Genomic DNA, 24,325 nt, shown 5'->3' on the forward strand with positions numbered 1-24,325 from the left:
TGAGGATGAAAGCTCTTGCTTGTGCCTTGAGGATGAAAGCTATAAAATGAGTATCACTCACTGCATTTGCTTCAGGACTGCTGCCATACATCAAAGATGTCAGCTCCAAACCTAAAATATCAAGGCTGAACTTGCCCTCATCCCACAGGAGCTGGCCCATATGACAGGACATAAGCAACCAAAAGAGTGCAGCAAAAACAAACCACTATTTTGTGCAGCGCCATACCAGATTTGGAAAGACAATACTGAACTGAAGATGAGCCAAAAAAAAAAGGAGCTGTGCAATGCAGGAGTATATGCCACATATTCATGTAGCAATTCAGAGATCTTTACAACAGCTGAGCAGATGTAGAGGAAAAAAAGAAAAGATAGCGAGGAAACAGGTTGTGCACGATCCATTAAGACAAAGGCATACAGCACCATACAAAATATAGGCGTCAAGGTAAGGGAAGGGAAGGTAACAAGGGCATGGGGATGTTCCGTGCTCTGAGGTGAGTCTGCAAAGGATGTACAGCTGTAGGCCGTTTACAATTCTTCTGTCATTCCCGTACCATTAGAAATTCAAGAACTGGTGTTAGATAGCCATCCAATTTAGCCATTGATGACTCTATACTACAATGTTATATTGGCTATCACACAATTAAATATGATTAACAGGTAAACCCGCATACATGGCCTATCAGTCCACATCTGGGTGCTCTTTATAATATTTAATTAATCACGAGTTCTATGCATTATGCACTCCCTTCACCTCTTTTTTCTTCCTTTAATTCAAACTCGTCGTCATATTCTGCTTCAGAAACTGGTGTAGCAGAGGAGACATTAGGCCCCTCACCAGATCCAGAGATGGCTTGTTGTACCAAAAAGGTGTTTTGAGTTATTTCATCCACATCTTCCCCTATAAGGGCTTTTTTCAGCTTGTCTAAAGCGCTTGATATATGACCTGAAGCTTCCTCAGATTCCTTCTCTTTAATCTCTTGCATTTTCTTCTCGGCTAGACCAATAACTTGTTCAGCACTTGTTCGGGCATCTGCCAACTGTTTTCTTTTTTCATCTGCCTCTGCGTAAGTCTCTGCATCTTTTACCATTCTTTCAATGTCCTCCTCTGAAAGGCCACCAGAAGACTGTATGGTGATTGCCTGCTCCTTTCCTGTTGATTTCTCACAAGCAGAGACTTGCACTATGCCGTTTGCGTCAATGTTGAATGTCACTTCTATTTGAGGCTGACCACGAGGAGCAGAGGCTATATCAACAAGTTCAAATTGCCCCAACAGTTTATTATCTGCAGCCATTTTTCTTTCCCCTTGGTAGACAGATATACCCACGACAGTTTGCCAATCCCGTGTCGTAGAGAAAAGCTGACTCTTCTTTGCAGGTATGGTTGTGTTCCTTTCTATTAACTTAGTGAAAACACCTCCTAATGTCTCAAGACCCAGTGATAAGGGAGTAACATCTAAGAGCAAAATATCTTTGACATCACCCCGAAGAACCCCTCCTTGAATGGCAGCACCCATGGCCACGGCTTCATCTGCATTGACGCCTTTGCTAGGTGCTTTGCCAAAAATCTTAGACACAAAGTCCCTAACCTTGGGCATGCGGGTCATCCCACCTACCAATAATACCTCATCCAACTCACTCGGTTTCATCCCAGCATCCTGAAGGCAGTCATTGCATGGCTTTCGAGTCCTTTCAATCAAATGCATAACAAGACCCTCGAACTTTGAGCGCGTCAAGGTAATATTAAAATGCTTTGGCCCAGTTGCATCAGCAGTCAAGAAAGGCAACTGTATGTCTGTTTGCATGGATGTAGAAAGCTCCACCTTAGCCTTTTCAGCAGCCTCACGCATTCTCTGAAGTGCAAGTTTGTCATTTGAAATGTCCATGCCTTCTTGTGCATTGAATTGTGCAATGAATTCTTTCAGTAATGCATTGTCAAAATCTTCTCCACCAAGAAAAGTATCACCGTTCGTGGCTTTGACCTGCAGATAATAATTGTCAGACTTTACCATAGAAGATTTGGAAGGTGAAGCATGAGATGCAGACACACCAGTTCAAGCGATTGAAATAGAGAAGATATTAGATTTTTTAAGAATACACTTCTGTACATGGATCCTGCTAGACTCATAGACATTGTCCATAAGACAGGAAATTTCCTCATTGAGAACATGAGATTTATATGCATACATTCTCACTATATCATAGGCCCCTTTTATTTCACAATATAAGCACCATATTTATTCCACACACCGAGTCATAAAGTCCATTATCAAGCTTAGTCGCACAATTCAACCAATACATGGCCCAACTGGACCCCATTAACCCACTCTACATGCTTATCCTACGGGAAAAAGGTTTGGTTAATGTGCAAGGCTTACACTGGTAAGGTTTTTAAACAGGTCAGATAGATTCCCATGGGGTCTCACATGCACATCTAAGTTCAATGCACTACTATGACGCTATACAGTTCAAAATTTCTGAAAGCCTACTGCAATCCAAGGAACTGCACAACACTTAATCCAAGCTACAACTGCATGTGAAGACTCTATAGAAAAGACAACAGATCGGGCAACACAGTGCTAAAATGGAAAGAATCTATCATAGTATCAACAGAAAACATTTATCTAGATGAATCCAACAAAATACCCAGACTCTTCCTCAGAAAACCAAACAAAACAAATAATTCAGTCACCTAAGGTTGGAAACCATAAACTCCGTCACACGTAGCAAGGACCAGGTGTATGACATCCCCACTGGAGGGTCAACTCAGCCATGACCAAGACTCACTGAAGGAGAAGACTAATAAAAAAGTATTCCACATTCCTGCAACTGTGTGCAAAGACTAGAGTGTCTTATATTATGCTCTCCAAAACCAGATGTCTAAGCAAAAAGCTAAGAAAATATATCTGACAAGGCAATACACCAGTAAAATCTGTATTGAAGGGGGGGGGAAGGGACTAACGTAGGGTACTATAATGAAATTTAAAATTTATACATCCAAACCACTACTCTTGTATGCAGTTTTGATGTGACTCTAACCTTATCTCTCTCCATACTTTTTGCAAGACTCAATACTGAAGGTCAACCTTGGTAAAACTAAGGTTATGGTCTCCACATTAGACAGATTACGGGTGGAGGCTGTCACATCCTACACATATGTGGGGTTCTTTTCTTTGGCCCAATTTTCAAGATGCGACAACGATGCAGGACCGACTAAGAGTAGGGGATACGCTGCACCCACTAGACTTCAGCATCAATGCTTTCAATCTCATTTTCGGAACACCCGGGCCAAGTGACAAGTCTACTCTTTTTAATTCCTTGGTCCGCCCAGCATGCATGTATGGCAGCCCTTGTTGAGGGCCTGATATCAATGTTGGACTGGGCTTGGCTGGAAAGGCTCAAGGTTCTCTTATTGTCACAAAGGATCCATAGTAGCCCGTCGGTTGCACACCAGGTCATTTTAGTTAAGTTTAAAGCATCCGCATCACAGCTTAATGCAGCCTTCCAGCCTTTACCAAGCCAAGGACTATTGGCTCTTGATCTCAATCCGACGCAGGTCACAATGGCTGGCCTTATCCTCATCCATGACATTAGCAGGTGAGGGCCATCAGAGATGGTGTATGCCCGTACAAAGCAGATAGTTCAAGACTTGGGACTCCATATGGACAGATTGCCCCCCTTCCATATAGCCTTGAGGCCCCTCTACTCCGCTCACTGACCACGAGGCTAACTAAGTTATCCGAGAGGATCTCTTACAGCTACACACGTTTAGGACCTGGTTAGCCCCTAGAGAGCTTCATGTGAAGCTCAGTTTTTATAAGGATCACTGCATACAGATATCAAAGGATGGCTTCATCGTTCCACCAAGCTACACACAGTTCCACCTCCCCCACATGCTGACGATTTCCATCGAGCAGTTATGTATTTCATCACACCGACTACGCATTGATAGTGGGTGAGTTGAGGACATACTTAGGAAGGATCGCATTTGCACTTTCTGTGACAGATAGGAGATTGAGTCAGAAAAGCATTTCGCTTTTAGATACCCTGTGTACTATGATATTCAATTTCAGAATCAATTCAGAACCCTCTCCAGACTCTTGTCTTTTACCCAAATCAGAGACGTATGGCATCCTTCATCTATGAGTCCATATGACACAGACCATTTGCTCAGATTTCAGACGTGATCATGGCGTTATTGCTAAGTTCTTCCAGCTAGATGACACACACAAGCAAGCCCCAAAGTCCAAGGAGACCACATAGCCGAAACCCAAAGCATGAGAAACAACAGCATTCCTACCAATGTGTCGATATGTGTCGATACATTGATCAAGCTCAGGGATCTTCCCTCCACGTTCACTAGACTAGCTGATAGGAGTGGTGGTGGCACTTATCCAAGGCAGGCCACAGCCAAGAGACCACCACTGACAACGTTATATCGTATTTATGCCGCCGCATCCCAGTATATCATCAAGCTCTCCCATGGAATTGACGACTCCAACATCCGGAGGACCAGTGCATGCTAAAGCTTCTGTCCTCCCCATGATGTACCAGTGTTTCTTTTATGTTTATGATTGTACCTATCTTGGGTGTAGATACCCGTAGAGGCTCTACTCATTCAGCATATTGGATCAAGTTTTCCTAGTCTCATAGAGCCTTCCGTCTTTCAAAGACTTGAAACAAACCTTCATTATCTCCCTCTCAGTCCGCCTCTCTCCTACCCCATTCATTTATCACCCATTCCCTTTGCCCCTTCTTCTCTCTCCTTCTGCTAGCTCTATCCCTCTCTCTAAATCTGCCTCGTTCCCTTTCCTACATTTGTATGGGAGCACTTTCCTTGAGCTTTGCACCTTTACCATAGTCTAAGCATTGTCAACACATACAGAGCTCAACATCAACAATGACAAACCTTCAAACAGTACATCAACGACTTCACCTACTGACCAACTGCCTTGTACAACAAAGACACCACAAAGATCCTACAACAAACAGCACCAACAAACAGTCACACCATGGACCACAAGCATTTAAAAAAAGCATTCCAACTCACAACATAGACGGCCAACCAACACAAGACTAAACTAATGCCCCAAGTCAAGGACAACCCTACAACACAGAACTCCAGAAAGATGACGATCAACCACAACAAATCAATGACAACGGCACAAAAGAAAGCAAACTAACATCAACTCTAAAATGACGGACCCAACTCGGTCCATAGCACACACAGCAGCAAAGAAGTAGGGTGTGCACACGACGAAACCACCAATCAGCATTGTAACCTAATATGTGAAGCCAACGGGCTGACCAAGCGACAATAGGAGAGGATAACCTTCGAAATTCAATGCCATCGATAGCTCACTGCTCCCCTCCCTGCCGCCACGTCTGCACTACCGATGCTCTCCTCTCACTGCTCCCCCTCGCCACCACTGATGCGTACCGGTAATATGGGAATTACATTGGCCCTGAGGGCTCATTCTATGCATCTATGAGCACCTTTTTGTAGGCCTTGAGACAACCATATAGTCTATAGCTATCTGCACCCTATCAAATGGATCCATCTATCCTTGGCCAACCCATGGGTGTACACCGATGGATGCTCCCATGAACGCTCTTGGTTCCGTTACCATGCTAGCCTATATTATTGGGATTGCTTTGGGTTCATATAGCCTCTCAAGTCTTTTCGTACGCAACCTCTGCTCCAAGATGCATTTCCACTGTGAGATGCATTTGGCACCACTGCATAGCCCACTTGGTTTATGCTCCCATTGTAGAAGACGAATTTTTATAGAGGGGTGGAGGATGCATGGAAGACTAGAAGACAAAGAGCAAGAAGTCTCAAAGCACTAGAGCCACATCTCATTTTTGTAAGATACAACTTAAGCACTACAAACAAGCTGAACCGATGAGATTCTTGCACATTCACTATAGGAACCTACTGAATCTTTCGCTAATGTAGAAACTATAATCGGCAATCAATCAAGATGAAGTCAAACTTGAGATAGCTTAAGGTGTCACGACAAGAGAAATCACTAATCCGTGATTAGTAGACATTAAAACATTATTATATATTATACGCCAATGGTGTAACATGTATTTGTATTTATGATGGACACCGACCGATTTGTTATGGCGGTGATCATCTCAGTACATACGACTAGTCGAGCTAGAGCCACTGCTTCAAACAGCAGTGAATTTGGACATGTGATACTTATTCTATTAATAAAAATGAGTGCACACGTGTCTAGGTCCTAGGGACAAATACTTTACCCAAGAGATGGAGGAGCTGCTCGGTGAGCTCCCCTCTGCCTACGACGGCTTGTAGGCTGCCCGCGGCCTATGCGCTCCCTTGCTGCCCGGCCTACCCTCCTCACCTCGCCCTCGCTCCGCCTCGCCCCTCCTCCCTCTCCGCTCCGCCCTGCCTCCCCCACTCCACCTCCGTCCCCCCGCTCTACTTCCGCCCGCTCTACCTCCCCCGCTCCACCTCCGCCTTCACCCCTACCCTCCGCCTTCTCTACCTCCCCCCACTCCACCTCTGCTCCGCCCGCCTCGCTCTACCTCCCCCGCTCCACCTCCGACCACCTCCGCCCCCCACTCTACCCTACCTTCCCCGCTCCTCCCTCTCCACCTCCGCCATCTACCACGCTCCACCTCCTCCCCCTCGCCCTGCTCTCTCCCCCCCCGCTTCACCTCCGCCCCCTCGCCCGCTGCCTTCCCCGCTCCGCCCCCCTCCTCCCGCCTCCTCGCCTCCGCCTCGCACCTCTTTCCACCCTCCTGCCCTCCCGCCAACGCGCCCCCCCTCGCCATTTCGCCTCCTCCCACCTTTTTCTCCTCCTCTCCCGCCTCCTTTCTTTTCTTCATTCCTTCCTCCTCCTCCCCTTGCTCCCTCCTTCCTGCCTTGCCCTCTCCTTCTCTCTTCTTCGCCTCTCCTTCGTTCCCTTTTTCATTTGCCTCCTTGTAGCGGGAGCACTTGTGTTTACTACAGTGAAAGAAAATCTTGGTGGTGACCTTTGGTCTGGCCAGAGGGGCTCTATGGCAGCACCCTCAACTCCCATAGTCGTTAAGGTTCTTCTTTCCCCAGCTGACAAGCAACAAGTACAGCAGGCAGTCCCGTCCCTCCAGGACAAGGCGCTTGTGGGCAGAATTGTGGGCCTCACGGCTACACGGAGACAGGTGCGAGAGTGGATCCAGGCGAGCCTGATATTAGAGGGCGACCACATCCAAGGTGTCACCATCTATGGACGAGGTGTTTTCCTCATCCAGTTGAGCTCCCCTGACACCGCCTCGACACTTGTGGAGCAAAGCCCCATTCTCCTTGGCCCGCACCTTGTCTACCTCTTTCCTTAGTATCATGGGTTCACCGTGGAGGACATGGATACGACACACCATGTTCCACGGATTTCGATTACACTCCGCTTCCCAGAGCTCCCCAAGGAGTATCAAGCCATCCTTCCATTGGCCGGACATTTGGCACAATGCTCAAGTCCCTGCCAGAGACGGCCACCTTCGTCCTAGCAGATGATGGAGTCCCCAGGATCAGACTAGTGGTGGAGAGCCCGGAGTCCCTCCCAGAGCTGATCCTTCTCGAGACCCTGGAAGGGGACACACTTTGCCAAAGGGTGGGGATCTCCGGGCTTCCAGGCCAGTGTCTTCGTTGCAAACAGATAAGTCACCTTGCCAGAGATTGCCCCCGTGGCCACCCTCGTGCGCCTCCCCCCCCTCCTCCACAAAGTAGACAGAGTCAGCAGGCCCGAGTTCAGCGTCCTCTCAGGCAAGAGCAGCAAGAGTCCCAGACCCCATGAGTTACCCCTTCAGAAGGGAACTGGACACAGGTTAAAAAGAAAAAGAAACCAAGCAAGCAGACACGCAAATGCCGCAGACAAAGGGCCAACCGCAGGGAGAGGGACAAGGTTGACTGAGAGGCCTCGAAAGAGGAACAGTAGGAGTCACCTCCCCCAGCGACAGAGGCCATTGCCCATCCAGTCGATCCTCCAGCTTCACAAGTTCAGCCTCCGCACCCACCCTTGCAACAGCAGAGAACCCCAGGAGCTCCAGATGCGACAATGACGAAAGCCGCAGACGCTAGCCCGATGAGGGCCGTGAAGGAGCCGATATGAAGCCTCGACGAGCCTGATCAACAAAAGGGACCTGTGGTCACCCTTTTCCCTCCTCTCCCCCCTCACCCTGACCCCTCCCCCTCCTCCTCTTCACTTCCCGCTCCCTCCCCAGGGTTCCCCCGTCCCCTCCTCCCCCTCAGTACCCCTTCTATGGCCACCCTCACTATCCGCCCCCCGCACCCTATCTCTACCTCTCACTCTCCCTCCGCCCCCCTCTCTGCTTCAGTAGCAACCTCTTCCGCTTCGACACCCCTACCATCCCACAAGGAAATGACGATGCCCCCTTCTGCTTCCTCATCGCAGTAGCAGGTTCGCTCAGAGAGGGATCCTGAGGGACAAGGCTCATCTTCCCGACTAGCAGCTCCCAACTTCCAACCTAGGCATTGTTAAATTACACGACGCAGCGAAACAAAAACTGAACAAAGAATATAGAGTACACAGCAAATTGGAGAGGAACAAACTTTTCCTTCAATACTGATGTAGTACAGATAATGGCTCCGTCCACCCGTACGCTCCCATAGTGGAGCTTAGATGGTGATCTAGACAGATACTAGGTGAAGAGCTACTAGCTGGAAGATCTGATCTGATCTGATCTGAACTGATCTGATACAATGGATTGGGGAGGTCGCCTCTTTATAGCTATGAGGGTGGCAGTCGGATCAACGTAGTCGATGGAGTCAACCAGTCGACCTAGTCAGTGGAGCCGACCACTCAACCTAGACCGAACTCCCACCAGGGGCGCCGCTCGCCCCCCTGGGACCCCCCAGTTGAGGGCCAACTGACCCCCAGGCCCCAGCAAGAATAAGGGGCTCCCACACAATCACCTTTCTACCATCAATAGTCTCATTGATAGACCTCATCTGACATGCAAGTCAGGATCCATCCAGTGTCCTGAACTCACACATGGCTTCTCCTCATATGGGAACCTTACAACTTCATCACCTTGGACCACTAGTGGTTACCAGGAGGATGTGGCATTGAGCATATCTAACCTCCCCCCTCAAAGTCGACCCATAGGTGAACTACCTTCTCGGCCCAATGCCGAGTCTCTGAAGATGACCCTGAAGCTGATTCTTCCTGAGTGCCTTGGTGAAGATATATGCTCCATTTTGCTCTGTTGGACAGTAGACCAATTCCACTATCCCGTGCTCGATCAAATCACGCATATAGTGATACTGAATCTCTATATGTTTTGTGCGCGCATGAAACACTGGATTTTTAGCAATGGCCATGCAACTTTGATTGTCGCACCTCAGCAGAGTTGCCTCATCCTCTTGCACTCCCATGTGCCATAAGATCCTCCTCAGCCACACTGCTTCACATGCAGCAAAACATGTTGCCTTGTACTCAGTCTCATTAGAAGACAATGCCACTGTTGGTTGTCTTACTGATCCAAGAGAAGATACCTGAACCTAAAGAGAAACAATATCCAAAAACTGATTTCTTGGAATCAACATCTCTAGCCTAATCTGAGTCACAATGACCAACCAAGGAAGTGTCCGTACCATAGGTGATGCCATAATCAAGAGTGCCCTTCACATACCTGAGCACCCGCATCCCTGCATTCCAATGATTCTTCCGAGGCTTATTCGAGAACCTGCTCAAAACGCCAACAGCAAAACTGATGTCTGGTCTTGTGTTGCACAGATATATGAGACTGCCGACCAACTTCTCGTACCTCCCGATGTCTGTTGGTGGTGAGGCATTCTCCATAGACAACCTCGCATTTACCTCCATAGGTGTAGCTATCTCCTTGCACTCGGACATACCAAATGCCTTCAAGATCTCCCTTGCATATTTTTGCTGAGAGATGAAGATCTTGCCTGACTCTTGCCAGACTTCAATTCCCAAACAGTAGTGCATCAAGCCTAAGTTTGTCATCTCAAACTCTGTGCTTAACGCCTTTCTAGTCTACTAGATCATGTCTTCATAGTCACCTGTAATAAGGAGATCATCCACATATAGAACAATAATAGCAGTTTTTCCACCTTTCCTGTACACATACAAGTTAGCATCTGAGACACATCTTTTGAAGTTTAATTTAAGAAAGAATTTGTCTATCCATTGGTACCATGCCCTTGGGGCCTATTTCAGCCCATACAGAGCCTTCTTCAGCTTACATACCTTGTTCTCAGAATGGGGGCCTCAAACCCAGGTGGCTGAGCCACGTACACCTCCTCCTTGAGGTCACCATTCAAGAATGCTGATTTAACATCCATTTGATAAACTGGCCACTTTTTATGAGCAGCCACCAATAGTACTGTGCGAATAGTGGTCATTCTGACAGTCGGAGCGAAAGATTCCTGAAAATCAAACCCTTCAACTTGTGAAAATGCTGTCATATTCTACTTGCATAGCATTTTTCCAATCTCAGTCTGCAAGTGCTCCCTCCAAACTCGCAGGCTCCTTTACTTCTGCAATAATCTCAGCCATCAAGGCCATATTGACTATGTGGGCAGAAGCCCTCCTTTGGTCCTCGATTCTCTAAGACCGCCTGCATGCTGCTCAACAGACATAGGCATCTGGTTATCATGGTCGTAGAGCTGCCTTACCCATTGCGACAATGGCTTTTCCGGTGGTGTAACAACAGGTTGGTGACTTGTACCTTCATTATCTCATATTTCCTCCTCCTTTATAGCTCTTAGGACAGGTCCATAGTGAATTACCTCTTCGCTTGATGATAAAGTGGAAGAGCTCTTATCTGCCTCCACTGCATGTGACTGCTCCCTGAACACCACATCGCGGCTCGCTATGATCTTCTTTGCCTCTCGGTCATACAACTTATAGGCTTTCTTCTCATCACAATAGCCTAAGAAGATACATTTGGTGCTTTTGATTGTAGCTTGTTTCTCTCTTTGTCTGGTACATGTGCATAGCATGCACACCCAAACGTTCTGAAGTGGGAGACAGATGGCTCCTTACCGTTGTAAGCCTCATGTGGTGTTTTACCTTTGAGTACCTTTGTATAACTGCGATTAGGGATGTAAACCGCAATATTGACAACCTCAATCCAAAAGTGGTTTGACAGTCCAGCACCTTTCAACATACACCTCCCCATCTCCACCGTGGTCCGCATTCGACGTTCAACAACCGAATTTTACTGAGACCTATGTGGTGTTGTCGTTTGTCGCTTGATTCCTTTGCTCTTGCAAAAATCTCCAAACTCTATAGAAACAAACTCACCACCACCATCCGATCTGATTTTCTTCACTTTTCTCCCTGTTTCATTTTCAACAAGCTGTAGCCATTCTTTAAATTTACCAAAAGCTTGAGCCTTTTCGCAAAGAAAGTACACCCACATCTTCCTACTATAGTCATCCACAATCAATAAAAAATAGGAAGATTTCCCCAAGGCCTGTGTAGGCATCTTACCGCACAAGTCAACATGCACCAACTCTAAAGGAGCATTTGCTCTATGCTTGCTTTCTTGTGGAAATGCCTTTCTTTGTTGCTTGCTCATCATGCAAGCTTCACACGGTTCTTTGATTTCCGTGACTACAGGTAAGTGAGCAACCATACCTTGCTTCTACATCTCCTTCAACGCTGCAAATCTGATGTTGCTGAATCTTTCATGCCAAAGTCTGCTTGTGCCTACTCCAGCGGTGGCTGTAAGAGCACTTAGCTCATACACGTTGTTCCTCCTTACTCCTGTGCCAACAAGATTACCTGCACTATCCAAAATTTTTGCTCCTGTCTTACTGAACCTCACCTCACGGTCAAGGTCAACTATGGAAGCAACTAATAGCAAATTTCTCTTGATTTGTGGAACATACAACACATTAGATAGTTTCTTAACATCTCCATTCACAGAAACAAATGAAACCATACCTGTACCCTCAATAGGGCATTTTGCGTTCTTACCAACCGTCACGGTGATGGGTTCTTGTAGAGGCTGCATGGAACAATATAGACCCTTCTTGCAGGTCATGTGACGGGAGGCACCACTATCTAACACCCATGAATCAGTGGTTGAAGCTTCTTGAACTGAGGAACACTCTTCCTCAATGGCCAGAAATAGATCCAACTCTGCTTCCGATGTGTTAGCTATCTCTTTCCCCTTATCTGTCTTCTTCAGGATACCATTCTTTTCATTTGCTTTCTTAACCCGGCAATCTAACCATACCTGTAGTACCTGTACCCTCAACATGACATTTTGCGTTATTACCAACCGTCATGGTGATGGGTTCCTGTAGAGGCTGCATGGAATAATATAGACCCTTCTTGCAGATCATATGACGGAAGGCACCACTATCCAACACCCATGAATCAGTGGTTGAAGCTTCTTGAACTGAGGAACACTCTTCCTCAATGGCCAGAAATAGATCCAACTCTGCTTCCACTGTGTTAGCTGTCTCTTTCCCCTTATCTGTCTTCTTCAGGATACCATTCTTTTCATCTTCTTTCTTAACCCGAAAATCTGCAATCATATGGCCCTACTTTTTGCAATAGAAGCATTTTCCCTGAAACTTCTTCTTGCCCCCCTTCTTCTTTTTGTCATCACTAGTAGAGGACTCACCTTTGGTGGAGGAACCACCTTTGCCTTTCGCAGTGGCAAAGAAAGCAACATCCCCATTGCCGCCTCCATCTCGAGCTTTAAGCCTCAATTCCTCCTCCATAAGTAAAGCACAGAACTCCTCAAATGACAATGGTTGGGATCTCACCTGAGTGTTAAGCGCTGTTACCAATCCATCAAACCTTGGTGGACATATCCGGAGACACCGCCGAGCTAGCTCTTCGCTAGTCTTTTGTATCCCAGCACCAACCATCTGGTCACACAAATTTTTTATTCAAGTTATGAACACCTCCGTTGTCTCTCCTTCATTAAACTTCTCAACTACGAGCTGATTCTCCAAGTTCTGGATCCTTGTCTGATTCCACGTCTCATACTGACTCTTCAATATGTTCCAGGCCACGGTTGCCTTAGATGTATGCTGAATCAAGGTCAAAACACTATCAGTAGTACTTGTAACCAAGGTACACAGAGCATATGCGTTCCTATGTTTCCAAGCACGTAGAAGGTCGGCATTAGGAGATATCATACTCCCCGGATTTGCTGGGTCGGAGGTTCCTTGTGGTTCTGAGTCAGTCCCCAGTACTGTCTCCACAGAGTGTAGTTCGTACCATCTAGCCTGCCTTCAATGAAGGCTTGTGAGCGAATTCTCAACACCTGGATTGTTGGTGCAGTAGCAACTGCTGAACTCAAGCCGCTTCCTGTTGCCATCACTCCGTATGCTATTGAAGCCCTCGCCTCTCTTTTATTCTTCGATCCTTAGAGCCGCCTGGGCTCTGAAACCATGTTAAATTACACGGCGCAGCGGAACAGAAACTGAACAAAGAATATAGAGTACACAACAAACTAGAGAGGAACAAACTTTTCCTTCAATACTGATGTAGTACAGATGATGGCTCCGTCCACCCGTGCGCTCCCACAGTGGAGCTTAGATGGCATCTAGACAGATACAAGGTGAAGAGCTACTAGCTGGAAGATCTGATCTAATCTGAACTAATCTGATACAATGGACTGGGGACTATGAGGGTGGTAGTCGGATCGACGTAGTTGGATCGACGTAGTCGGTGGAGCCGACCAAACAACCTAGTCGATGGAACCGACTAGTCGTCCATGGAATATTCAGAAAATATTCCCTATACCATCGCCTCGGAGGCTCTCGCCCTCGAACCCCCACCACGGGGCCCACTGGTCCCCCTTGGACCCCCCAGCCGAGGGCCAGCTGGCCCCCAGGCCCCAGCAAGAATAAGGGGCTCCCACACAATCACCTTTCTACCATCAACAGTCTCATTGATAGACCTCATCTGACATGCAAGTCAAGATCCGTCCAGTGTCCCGGACTCACACATGGCTTCTCCTCATATGGAGGCCTTACAAGTTCAGCACCTTGGACCACTGGTGGTTACCAGGAGGGTGGGCCATTGAGCATATCTAACAGGCATCCCTTACCGCAGAACTTCTAGAGGTTAGGACCCTAGAACTATCTAGAGATTCCGGATGCATACCCTTTACCACTGGAGGTCACGCTCATGGTTCTCAAGCCCTGAAAGGGAGGTTTGATCTGTACAGTAGGATCAGTGGGATCTCAGACACACCCCGTTTGGAGATTTTCGTTTATTTTGGGTAATCAGATTATGCTCATGATGGACGAGTGGATGGGATCACAGGGACTAGATCTTTGGTATGCCCATGGCGTGGAGGTAAACTTTCAGCTGAGCTTCACGCACGAGGAGCCGGTGTGTGGTTTGATGACAAGAGTTATCATATTGTCGATGGAGGCAAAGGTGGAGCAGGCACACTTATGGCCCCTCCAAACGTGCGCCGAGTTGCTCAGAGTGGAAGCCTCCTTCATGATGAAGTCAGAGTGGAAGCCTCCTTCATGATGAAGTGAGCACAAAAGATCGATATTGAGCCGGTGAACACCCTAGTACGCCGCCGCACAGACACCGATTACTCGCCCTCCAAACCCCCGACAAAATCACCCCAAGGCAGTCTTTCTAGGACAAGCACCCACTCACAGGAGAGCCTTGTTCCCGACTCCCCGGTTCTCATGAGCTGGACCATAGTGAGCTGGAACGTACACGGGCTCTACGACCGTGTTTGTAGTCAGCCGCAATACCTGTAGCTTCGACAGCAGTGGTCGGGCGGGCAGTGGACATCCTTATGATTCAGAAGCACATGTTTTCAGAAACAGACATCAGATGACACCATCACCTTCTCCCAGGGAGAGGTCCAGAGGAGTGGTCTCCCGCAGTAGGACGAAGCGGAGGGGTCTGCATCTCAGTCTCACAGACTTTGGCTCCAGAGGTCTACGATCAGGGCAAGCTCATTCCAGCACGGGCAGTTTGGATGGGAGTTCGAATGGAAGAGTCCGCGATTGGATTCTTGAACGTGTATGCCCCACCATGTAGACAGCACCGCCCAACTTTTTGGAGGAGGTTGTCAGAGTGTCTTCCGGATGTTGATTCCTGGATTGTTGGAGGGGACTTCAACACCTGGAGTTTGGGGAGGACAAGCAGAGCGACACCTCGTTCTCAGAGATGCCAGCAACAGAGCGTAGCACCTGGGAGCAGTTCATTTTCATGATCATTGATGATAGAGACATTGGTCCAGGAAGGAGTCACAGTCATTGGCCATCCTTCTCTTGGACTTTGAGAAGGCCTACGACAAGGTGGAGTGGTCTTTCCTAGAGGGCACTATGAGGAGATTGAGTTTCTCAGACAAATGGGTCGGAGGAGTTTCAGCGCTATACGCAGGGAGCTCTAGTCAGATGATTATCGGAGGACACACGGGCAAGGCCTTCCCTCTCTCTCGCTCAGTTCGCCAAGGCTGCCCACTAGCTCCCTTTTCTTCTTGTTTGTAGCGGAGGCTCTGGGCTACTTTTTGAGATCACAGGTAGCGGGTCTCACAGGGTTGAGGCTCCCAATCAGACATGAGGAAGAGCTTCTTGACTCGGAGTTTGCAAATGACACGGCCTTGTATGTTGAGGGCACCAGGGTGAGTCTAGAGAGTCAGAGGCGCCTTGGCTATCTATTGTGAGGACTCGAGGGCACGGATCGATTGGATGAAATCCATAGGCTTCCTCACGGGTTTTGAGGAGACGAGATCCGTGAGTGGGGGAGTGACTTTGGTTTCAGATGGCCGCAGGGCCAGACAGCAAGATACCTCGGATGCCAAGTGGGTATTGACATTACAGCAGAGCAACAGATTGCCCCGGTCCTTGAGAGTGTTCGGCGCAAGCTTCTCTATTGGAGCTCGACCAAACTCTCCCTCGCACGTCGCGCCTTAGTGGCAAACCAAGTCCTTCTTGCCACTGCTTGGTATATTGCCTCTTGTTGATGCTTTCACAAAGGATGCATTGGGCAGCTCCGACAGTTGGTACGGAGCTTCCTCTGGGCCAGTTCAGACAACACGAGGAACACTAGGGCCCGAGTAGCTTGGCAGACGGTGATCATGCCGCAGGCATTGGGAGGCTTGGGTATCATTGATCCGGAGATGCAGAGCAAGGCCCTTTTGGGCAAGCTGGTGGTTCGTGGCCTCACCCCAGGTGCCGAGCCTTGGAAGCTCCTCTTACAGAGAGGGCTTTTGAGGAACACCCCACGCACTGGAGGACAGTGGCAGTCTTCACATAGATGGATCTTCTCAGAGGCCCCCCACGGGGAAGGACTCCCCCCTGATGAGGAGTCTTCACAGGGTTTGGCAGAAACTAGCAAGGGGTTTCATCCGTGCTCCGCCCAGATGCAGAGAGGAGTTCGAGCCTCAGCCCCTTATGTGGCACCCAGAGGTCAGAGATCAAGAGGGACATATGCTTGGGCAGCGGACTCACCTTGGTTGGGCACAGTGGGACAGTGGACCCGCAGGGTCTTTTGGTCGCTGGAGCAAACTACCTATGGAGGCAAAGACGAGGCTTGATGCCCTAGCACATCTAAGAGGGGCAGGGCAACGGATGGGCGAGATCGACTTAGCCATTCCTGAGTCCTGGTCAGAAGGACTTCACATTTGAAGAGACAGCAGATGGCTGGGGCAGTTTTCTCGTACTAGTGTTCCCTTGAGGATTTTGATGCAACGTGACAGCACGGACCCCGGCTTCTTCCGTATAGGACATGGAGGCCTACTGCAGCCCCTCATTGGGAGTGACCCTGAGATGGATGGGAGTCTTGATGGGATACACTAGCAGATGATCAGAGTAATAGGATGCTTGGGGAAGGAGTGGCACATCGATCCTCCTAGTATCTCACAGCAAGACGCCTCCAGATGGCGCCTCTGGCTATGGGAGGGTAGACCCCTGAGGGAGGACCCCGAGGAGTGGTTCTCGCCCTCCAAGGGCGGCCTTGCTGAGACGATAGATGAGGTGCCTTTCTTTTCCTACACCACACGGATTGGCAAGAGCCTTCAGATGGACTCGTCGAGATGGACCCTTTCGAGGGAGAGACACTGGGAGACCCAAAGAGTGCCCCGGGACGTTCGCTCCAAGTTTTGGACGCGGTTGTGGTCCAGCTTGCGACCGAGGAAGATTTCTTACTTCTGGCTGGCAACCCACGGAGGCTTGCCCATCGGCCCGTGGTTGGAGCAGATGCGAGTGAAAGGGCATGCTGCTCAGACGGTATCCTGGAGACTATCTCACACTGCCTATGGAGCTGTCGTAGCGCAGCGAGGATCTCGATGAGAGCCCTCAGGATCATGACACGCATGCAGAGCCTTCACAGAGACTACACCTGGGGGATGGTGGCTTGGTTGACAGAGGCAGGACTCGCGTTCCAAATTGATGAGATCTCCCCAACCTACCGGATACATGGTCAAAGCATTCAGACGATTGCACTCCACGAGGCAACCCCCCTAACGCCCTAGCTCCTCCTTCCCCTAGGGAAGACAGTGTTTGGGAGGTGTTGTCTTGTATGAAATCTTTTAAGCATTAATAGAAGGTTCCTTTCTTTGGGAAAAAAAAAAGGGTCCTAGGGGCAATAGGAAGGGAAGGGTGCATTAAGATGCATTGAATGATAGATGCATGGGTCATAGGCTAAGGGCAGGCGTGAATGGGAAGATGGAACTTCAGTGCTCAAAGGACATTAATGAAAGGGTATCACCCTTTCATTGTGAATCTCACGTAGCATTCTCTCTACCACATTGCATTCCTCCACCGTCTCTGTCCCACCTTGCATGTAGGTCGAATTAGAAACAAGTACTCTCACGAGGGCGCCCTTCCCCATTGGAGGGTCAATTGGCATTCAAATTCTGCATGCATTGCACACATTTGCATTCTCGAAAAGATTAATTCTTCACATTTGGTATCAAAGCAGCGACAATCCACGTAAGGGACAGTAGGAGAAGAGGAAGAGTGCAACGTGACACTGCACCACAGCGCAAAAAAGGGTCCATATGGGAAAGACGCACAACAGGAAACGACAAAGCTCTGTACCGTAGGCCACGTGCAAGAACGTGCAAAAGGTAGAGGGGTTAACGGAAGTCACACAGTGGTCTGAAGGCGCCATACGCCGAGGCCACAACTTGAATAGCGGAAGTCTGGGGCGGGCAGCAAAGTCCGACAAAAAGGGGACAGATTGGGGATAGCAATCTGTGATGCAAGGCCGCCTGCACATTGTACTCCTGATTATTTAGTAGCGGAGCAAGGATACTTAATTTCGGAGACTCAAAGGTAAGTGTTTTCTCTGATTTTTTGGATCTTTGGACAGGGAACGGGGTGTCCTAACAAAGTGACTCCCCCCCGTGCGAATAGACCCTTAAAACCCTTAAACCATGGGAAAAAGAGAACCCCCCTCCTTCTCCCCAACGAAAAGTCGAATTGGAACAAGATTTAAAGGGGGTGATCCACCCATCAAGTACCCCCTATAACGGTATCTAGAGCCCCAATCCGCTCAAAACAAGTAGCCCAAACGGAGTGTACCAGTTTACAACATTAAAAAAAGGAAAAAAGGCTAAAAGAGAAGGAAGAAGAGATCAATTGAAGTGGTTTTTCGACACAAGCGAAGCGGGAGTCGGATAAGTACCACCAACTCCACAACACTTGACTTTTGCTGTAAAATAAACCCCTTTTCTGAAATTACAGCAAGTCATTTTCTCTCTTGTATTACTAAAAGGAAAGAATGGAAGGAGAAGGGATATTTAATAATGAGCTTGTCCTTTTTCCTCCACTACCAGGAGGAGATAGGGGGAGAACACCATCACCTCCTCCTGAAGAGGATAATGTAGATGAGAGTTACACACATATTGAGTATGATAACCCACGTATAGAATTACCTTCATCTCTTCTTCAAGAATCTCTTGATAGGGAGTTTTCCTTCGGAAATGAAGGGAGAAACAAGTTCATCCAAGAGCAAGGTGCTAAGTCTTTACGCCACAGTGCTGAATTTTGGGGATGAAGATTTAGGTACCCCCTCGAAGACAGCCAAATTTCAACCTCGAGAGAGAATAGAGTTCCCAAAGTATGATGGAGCAAGAGAGGTGGATAAAATCCACAATTGGATTCGCCATTTTGAGCTATATTTTGCCCATCAAGATAAGACCGACCACGAAAGCTTGCTCTTGCCACACTGCATCTACAGAAGGATGCTTTGACGTGGTGGTCCTTATCACAAACGGGAAAAGAGCCTATTCTTCAACGGTCCAAATTTGTAGGGCAGCTTAAGGCCACTTTCATGCCTCCGAAGCATGAAGAAGAATTGACCTTCCGCTGGGAAAAGTTCAGGCAATTCGATAACGAGAGTAACGCTGAATTTACAGCTAGGTTCTGGAAACTCTCTTTAGAGTTACCTGAGAAGGGTGAGGATGATAGAAGTAAAAGGTATTTAGCAGCCCTAACCCCGAAAGTGATGTTTGAGGTTGAAATGTTCAACCCAACCACCTTGAAAGACCTGACTAAATTGGCTGAGATTGCTGAGAGGAAATTGAATCCTCATAAACCCTTCAACAAAGGAAAGGAGAAAGCTATTGTACAAAATGTTAACAGCCAATCACGTACTGGATTCCTTCCATGACTAACGATGAGAATAAAAAGCTAATTAAGGAGAGTAAATGTTTCGGATGTAAGAAACATAAGCTAGGTCATCCATGGCATAAATGTCCTACTCTATTAGCCAAAATTGCCAAAACCAATTCTGTAAAAGGGAAAGGTAAAGCATCCAAGCAAGAGGGTGAGGCTTCTACCTCCTCATCCCAAGACTCTACGGTGAACATAGAACCAAGAGTAAATGCTATCCATTCAACCAACACTGGTGTATGGATGTGTGAATTGAATAGAGAGTAGGCATATTCATTACAGAGTATAGACGGAGAAAAATCCATGTAGAGCGTCTGATAGGAGGAATAGGGCTGAAATAGAAGAGTTGGAAAAAGAGATTGAAGGTCTATAGTTTCTATAGACTAAGTAGTTCTCCATCGCAAAATCATCTATAGCCAAGGTCTACCTAGTTCAATAACACATTTGGGTGAGAGAACATCTTTTGAATACTGACCAGTTTGTTGAGAATATGTTTCAGCTTATTGAGCAGGTTACTATAAAGAGATTTCAGCACTCTGGTATTCATAAGAGAATTCTGAGTATGAAGAGATATTGAAGAGGCACTGGAGTGGTACTTCTGCATTTTGAATATTCAGCATCAAGAGGAACCAGAACTTGAAGATGAGATTTAAGTTCTGATTCAGAAGAGATTGTGTACTACCAAGAGAAGACTATTTGCAAATTATGAAGAGGAGATGCAAATGCAGAAGTAAAAGAGAAAAGCGTATGCAAGACAAACAGACACGAGAGGATCCAGAAGAGGACTTCTGCCCATTCAAGCAAGAGGGAGTGTCATGACAAGATAAATCACTAATCTGTGATTAGTAGACATTAAAACATTATTATATATTATACGCCAATGGTGTAACATGTATTTGTATTTATGATGGACACCGACCGATTAGCTATGGCGGTGGATCATCTTAGTAGATAGGACTAGTCGAGCTGGAGCCGCTGCTTCAGACGACATCGAATTTGGACATGTGATACTTATTCTATTAATAAAAAGGAATAATGATATTGCTTGAATGTCTGTAGGGTGGATGTGATTGTCATCCATACAATTTGGCCTCTCTTATATAGAGAGTGAAGAGTCACACATGAAAAGGTGTGTACTCCAAAGGGTATGTGCATGAAGAGGTGTGTACCCCTTGTGAAGGGTGTGACCCTTGATGAGAGGGTACATTACAATAGGAATGTCTCTTCATTAGAATGTCTCTTGTGAAGGGTTGTGCCTCATTAGGAAGTGTCCCGTCGAAAGGTCATACCCTTCCACAAGTGTCCATTCATTAAACCATCCATAAGTCTAGAAAGAGAAAGGAATACGTCACAGATCGTGACATCCCCTCCCACTCAAAAGAAGACCCTGGTGGAGATAATGAACCGATGTAGAAAATATCATGGTAGATTCTGGAAATACTGCTGTAAAAGATCAGGGTACTGTTGTAAGTCTTCATCAGACTGCCAAGTAGCGTCGGAGTCGTCCAGATCTCGCCAAAGAACAAGGAATTCCGTGATAAGTCTATGTCGAGTCTCTCGCTGTCGATGGTCCAGAATACGCTCAGGAATAAGGAGAACATAATCGTCTTCGATTTCTGGGACATAATCACCTGCAGGAGGAACTGCTTCATCGCCTGGAATGTACGTCTTTAGCCAAGAAATATGAAATGTTGGATGGATTTTACCCCATGATGGTGGTAATTCCAATTTATAACTTAAAGGTGAATTTTCCTTGACGATCCGAAAAGGTCCATAGTATCTGGGTCGCAACTTAGGAAACACAGACTTAACCGTCTTATAGCGATGTGGGGCTACAAATAATAGCACCATGTCACCAGTGTTAAATTCCAGGTGACGTCTATGTTTGTTGGCAGACCGTTGATACCGCTCTTGCGCTTTTCGCATATGATCCCTGACTTGCAGTAGAATGTCTTGCATTTCTTGAACCAATTGATCAGCTAGGGCCACTCGATGTTGAAGTACAAAATTTGTTGGTACAATCGGAGTGTGTCCATAAGCTGCTTGGAATGGAGTCATGCTGATGGCACTATGGAAAGAGTTATTATAAGCAAACTCGAGGAGTGGTAGATACTCTTCCCAGGCTGCGAGGCGTGACTGAACATAATGTCGAAGCATTTCTTCCAGAACTTGGTTGACTCTTTCAGTCTGTCCATCTGATTCTGGGTGGTAGGCTGAACTGAACAGTAGAGTAGTACCCAAAGATTCGAACAGGGAAATCCAAAAGTGACTGGTAAACTTAGGATCTCTGTCGGATATGATATTCTTGGGTAATCCATGGTGTCGGAAGATGTGTTGTATAAAGAGTTTGGCTATGTCCGGGGCCTGTACACTGCTTTTGCAAGCAACAAAGTGTGCCATTTTGGACAATCGATCAACAATTACCATAATTTGTGTTACCTTTGGAGGATCGTGGTAGTGTTGTAATGAAATCCATGGAAATACTTTCCCACCTTTCAGTTGGAACTGGAAGAGGCTGAAGAAGTCCTATTGGAAGTCGTCGACTTGCATTCATTTGTTGACATGATAAGCAAGATGTAACCATGTTGATGACATCTCTTTTCATCTGAGGCCAGTAGTATGTTGCACTGAGTAACCGATAAGTCTTATTGATGCCTGGATGGGCAGCATAAGGAACTACATGATGCTCTTTTAACAAAAGACGTCGAACATCCTTGTCATGTGGTACACAGACGCGATCTTGATAATACAGAAGGTCGTCCGTATAAGAATAGGATGAGAAAATCTTTTGTTCGGAAGTCGAAGGTTGACCTTTGGAAAGAACCTGTACTGCGGTGCCGAAGTCTTTATCATTGAAATACTTTCCTTTGAATGAGTTCGGAACATCCACAGATAATGTAGAGATTACCATGGCTGATGCTAGAGGTAACCTGCTGAGAGCATCTGCAACTACATTGCGTAGTCCTGGTATGTACTCAATGGTCATGTGAAAGTTGGCCAGAAACTCAACCCAGCGTGCTTGTCGAGCGTTCATGACTGGCTGAGTAAAGATATACTTGAGAGAGTGATGGTCTGTTTTGACCACAGAGTCGGCACCCATGAGATAATGTTTCCAAGAGCGATAAGCATGTACAACAGCAAGAAACTCCTTATCATAAACCGGATATCGGGTTTGGATATCAGAATGTTTATGGCTGTCAAAAGCAATAACTCTGCCTTCTTGCATCAAGACTGCTCCTGTAGCGATGTCGGAAGCGTCGATCATGACCTCAAATGGAAGATTTGGGTCAGCAATAGCCATAACTGGTGTGGTAGTGAGTGCTTGCTTGAGTTGTTGGAAACTATACTCTGTTTCGGGAAGCCACTGAAAAATTGCTGTGCTTTTCAATAATTCGGACATAGGAGCTGCGATTTCGGAAAACTGATAGACCTTTGTATGGTAGAAGTTTGCCAATCCGAGAAAAGAGCGGACATCATGAACATTCTTAGGAGTAGGCCAGTTTCGGATTACCTCGACCTTCTTGGGATCCACAGAGATGCCTTGAGCTGAAATAACATGTCCCAAATATTCAAGTTGGGTCTTGAAGAACTCACTCTTCTCAATGTTGATGTAGAGAGAATTTGCGCGGAGAACTTCAAAAACTTGGTGAAGATGTTGTTTGTGCTCATGTAGGGATCTGCTGAAAACGAGGATGTCATCGAGGTAAACGATGACGAACTTATCGAGGAAAGGCCTGAAGATGTCGTTCATTAATGTCATGAATGTGGCCGGGGCATTGTTTAACCCAAAAGGCATGACCAAACATTCATAGTGTCCATACTTTGTTCGAAAAGCTGTCTTGTACTCATCGCCTTCTCGTATACGAATTTGATGATAACCTGAACGAAGATCAATCTTGGAGAAGTGTGTTGCATGTAAAAGTTAATCGAAAAGGTCATCAATGCGAGGCAATGGATACTTGTTTTTGATAGTGAGCTTGTTGAGGGCTCGGTAGTCGATGCAGAGGCGCATAGACTTGTTCTTTTTTTCCACAAGTAGTACAGGAGATCCGAAAGGGCTGCGACTGGGCCGAATGTGACCTTTGTCGAGTAGTTCGGTGACCTGTCTTTGGATTTCTTCATTTTGAGTGTGAGAAACCCAATAAGAAGGTTTCGACGGTGGATTACTGCCGGGAATAAGTTTGATTGGGTGATCCACTGGTCGTCGAGGTGGTAACTGCTTTGGCAATTCCTGTGGAAAAAGATCCAGGTAAGGCTGGAAAAAAGGTTGGTTGAGGTATTCAGGAGGATCCTTTGTTGGTGTCTCCTCGACTGCCGTAACCAACAGAAGTGAAGTCTTTGCTTGGCGTTTACGAACCCACTTCTTTACTTGTAGGGCAGAGGCAACTGGGGTTGAAGCAAAATCCCTAGAACCAGTTAGCTCAATAAGTTTTCCTTGGTGAACAAACTGGATAGTATGGCTGCGAAAACTGATTGATGGATCATAGTCGTAGAGCCATTGTTGTCCGAGTATGACATCGTACCGAGAAAGAGGCATAATGTCGAAGTTCAACTTGTCCGTATAATGTTGGATGCGAAAAGACAAGTTTTTGATCCTGGTATTGCACAAGAAAGTCGTTCCATTTGCGAGTTCAATCTGATAGTCCACGAGGCTAGGACTGGTGGTCAACCGAAGTTTATCGACCACAGAACTGGCTAGGAAATTATGAG

At 47.0% G+C, this 24,325-nt stretch overlaps 1 protein-coding gene across 2 annotated transcripts in view; it reads right to left on the reverse strand.

Annotated features, from left to right (window-relative positions):
* Positions 1 to 344: 344 nt before the first annotated feature.
* The window catches only part of LOC147881184 (heat shock 70 kDa protein, mitochondrial-like), a 40,035-nt gene continuing 16,054 nt past the window's right edge, over positions 345 to 24,325 (reverse strand). Inside the window, exon 6 of one of the 2 annotated variants that reach the window (XM_087402450.1) lies at positions 345 to 1,979. In XM_087402450.1, coding sequence (XP_087258576.1) covers positions 735 to 1,979 — 1,245 coding nt within the window. In that variant the 3' untranslated portion in view covers positions 345 to 734. The remainder of the gene's footprint in view (positions 1,980 to 24,325) is intronic. The other variant, XM_087402449.1, reaches the window with a different exon arrangement.

The sequence above is a fragment of the Dipteris shenzhenensis genome, chromosome 31 (assembly GCF_047967505.1).
Source record: "Dipteris shenzhenensis isolate YYH24624 ecotype China chromosome 31, Dip_SZ_1.0, whole genome shotgun sequence".
NCBI classification, from domain to species: domain Eukaryota; kingdom Viridiplantae; phylum Streptophyta; class Polypodiopsida; order Gleicheniales; family Dipteridaceae; genus Dipteris; species Dipteris shenzhenensis.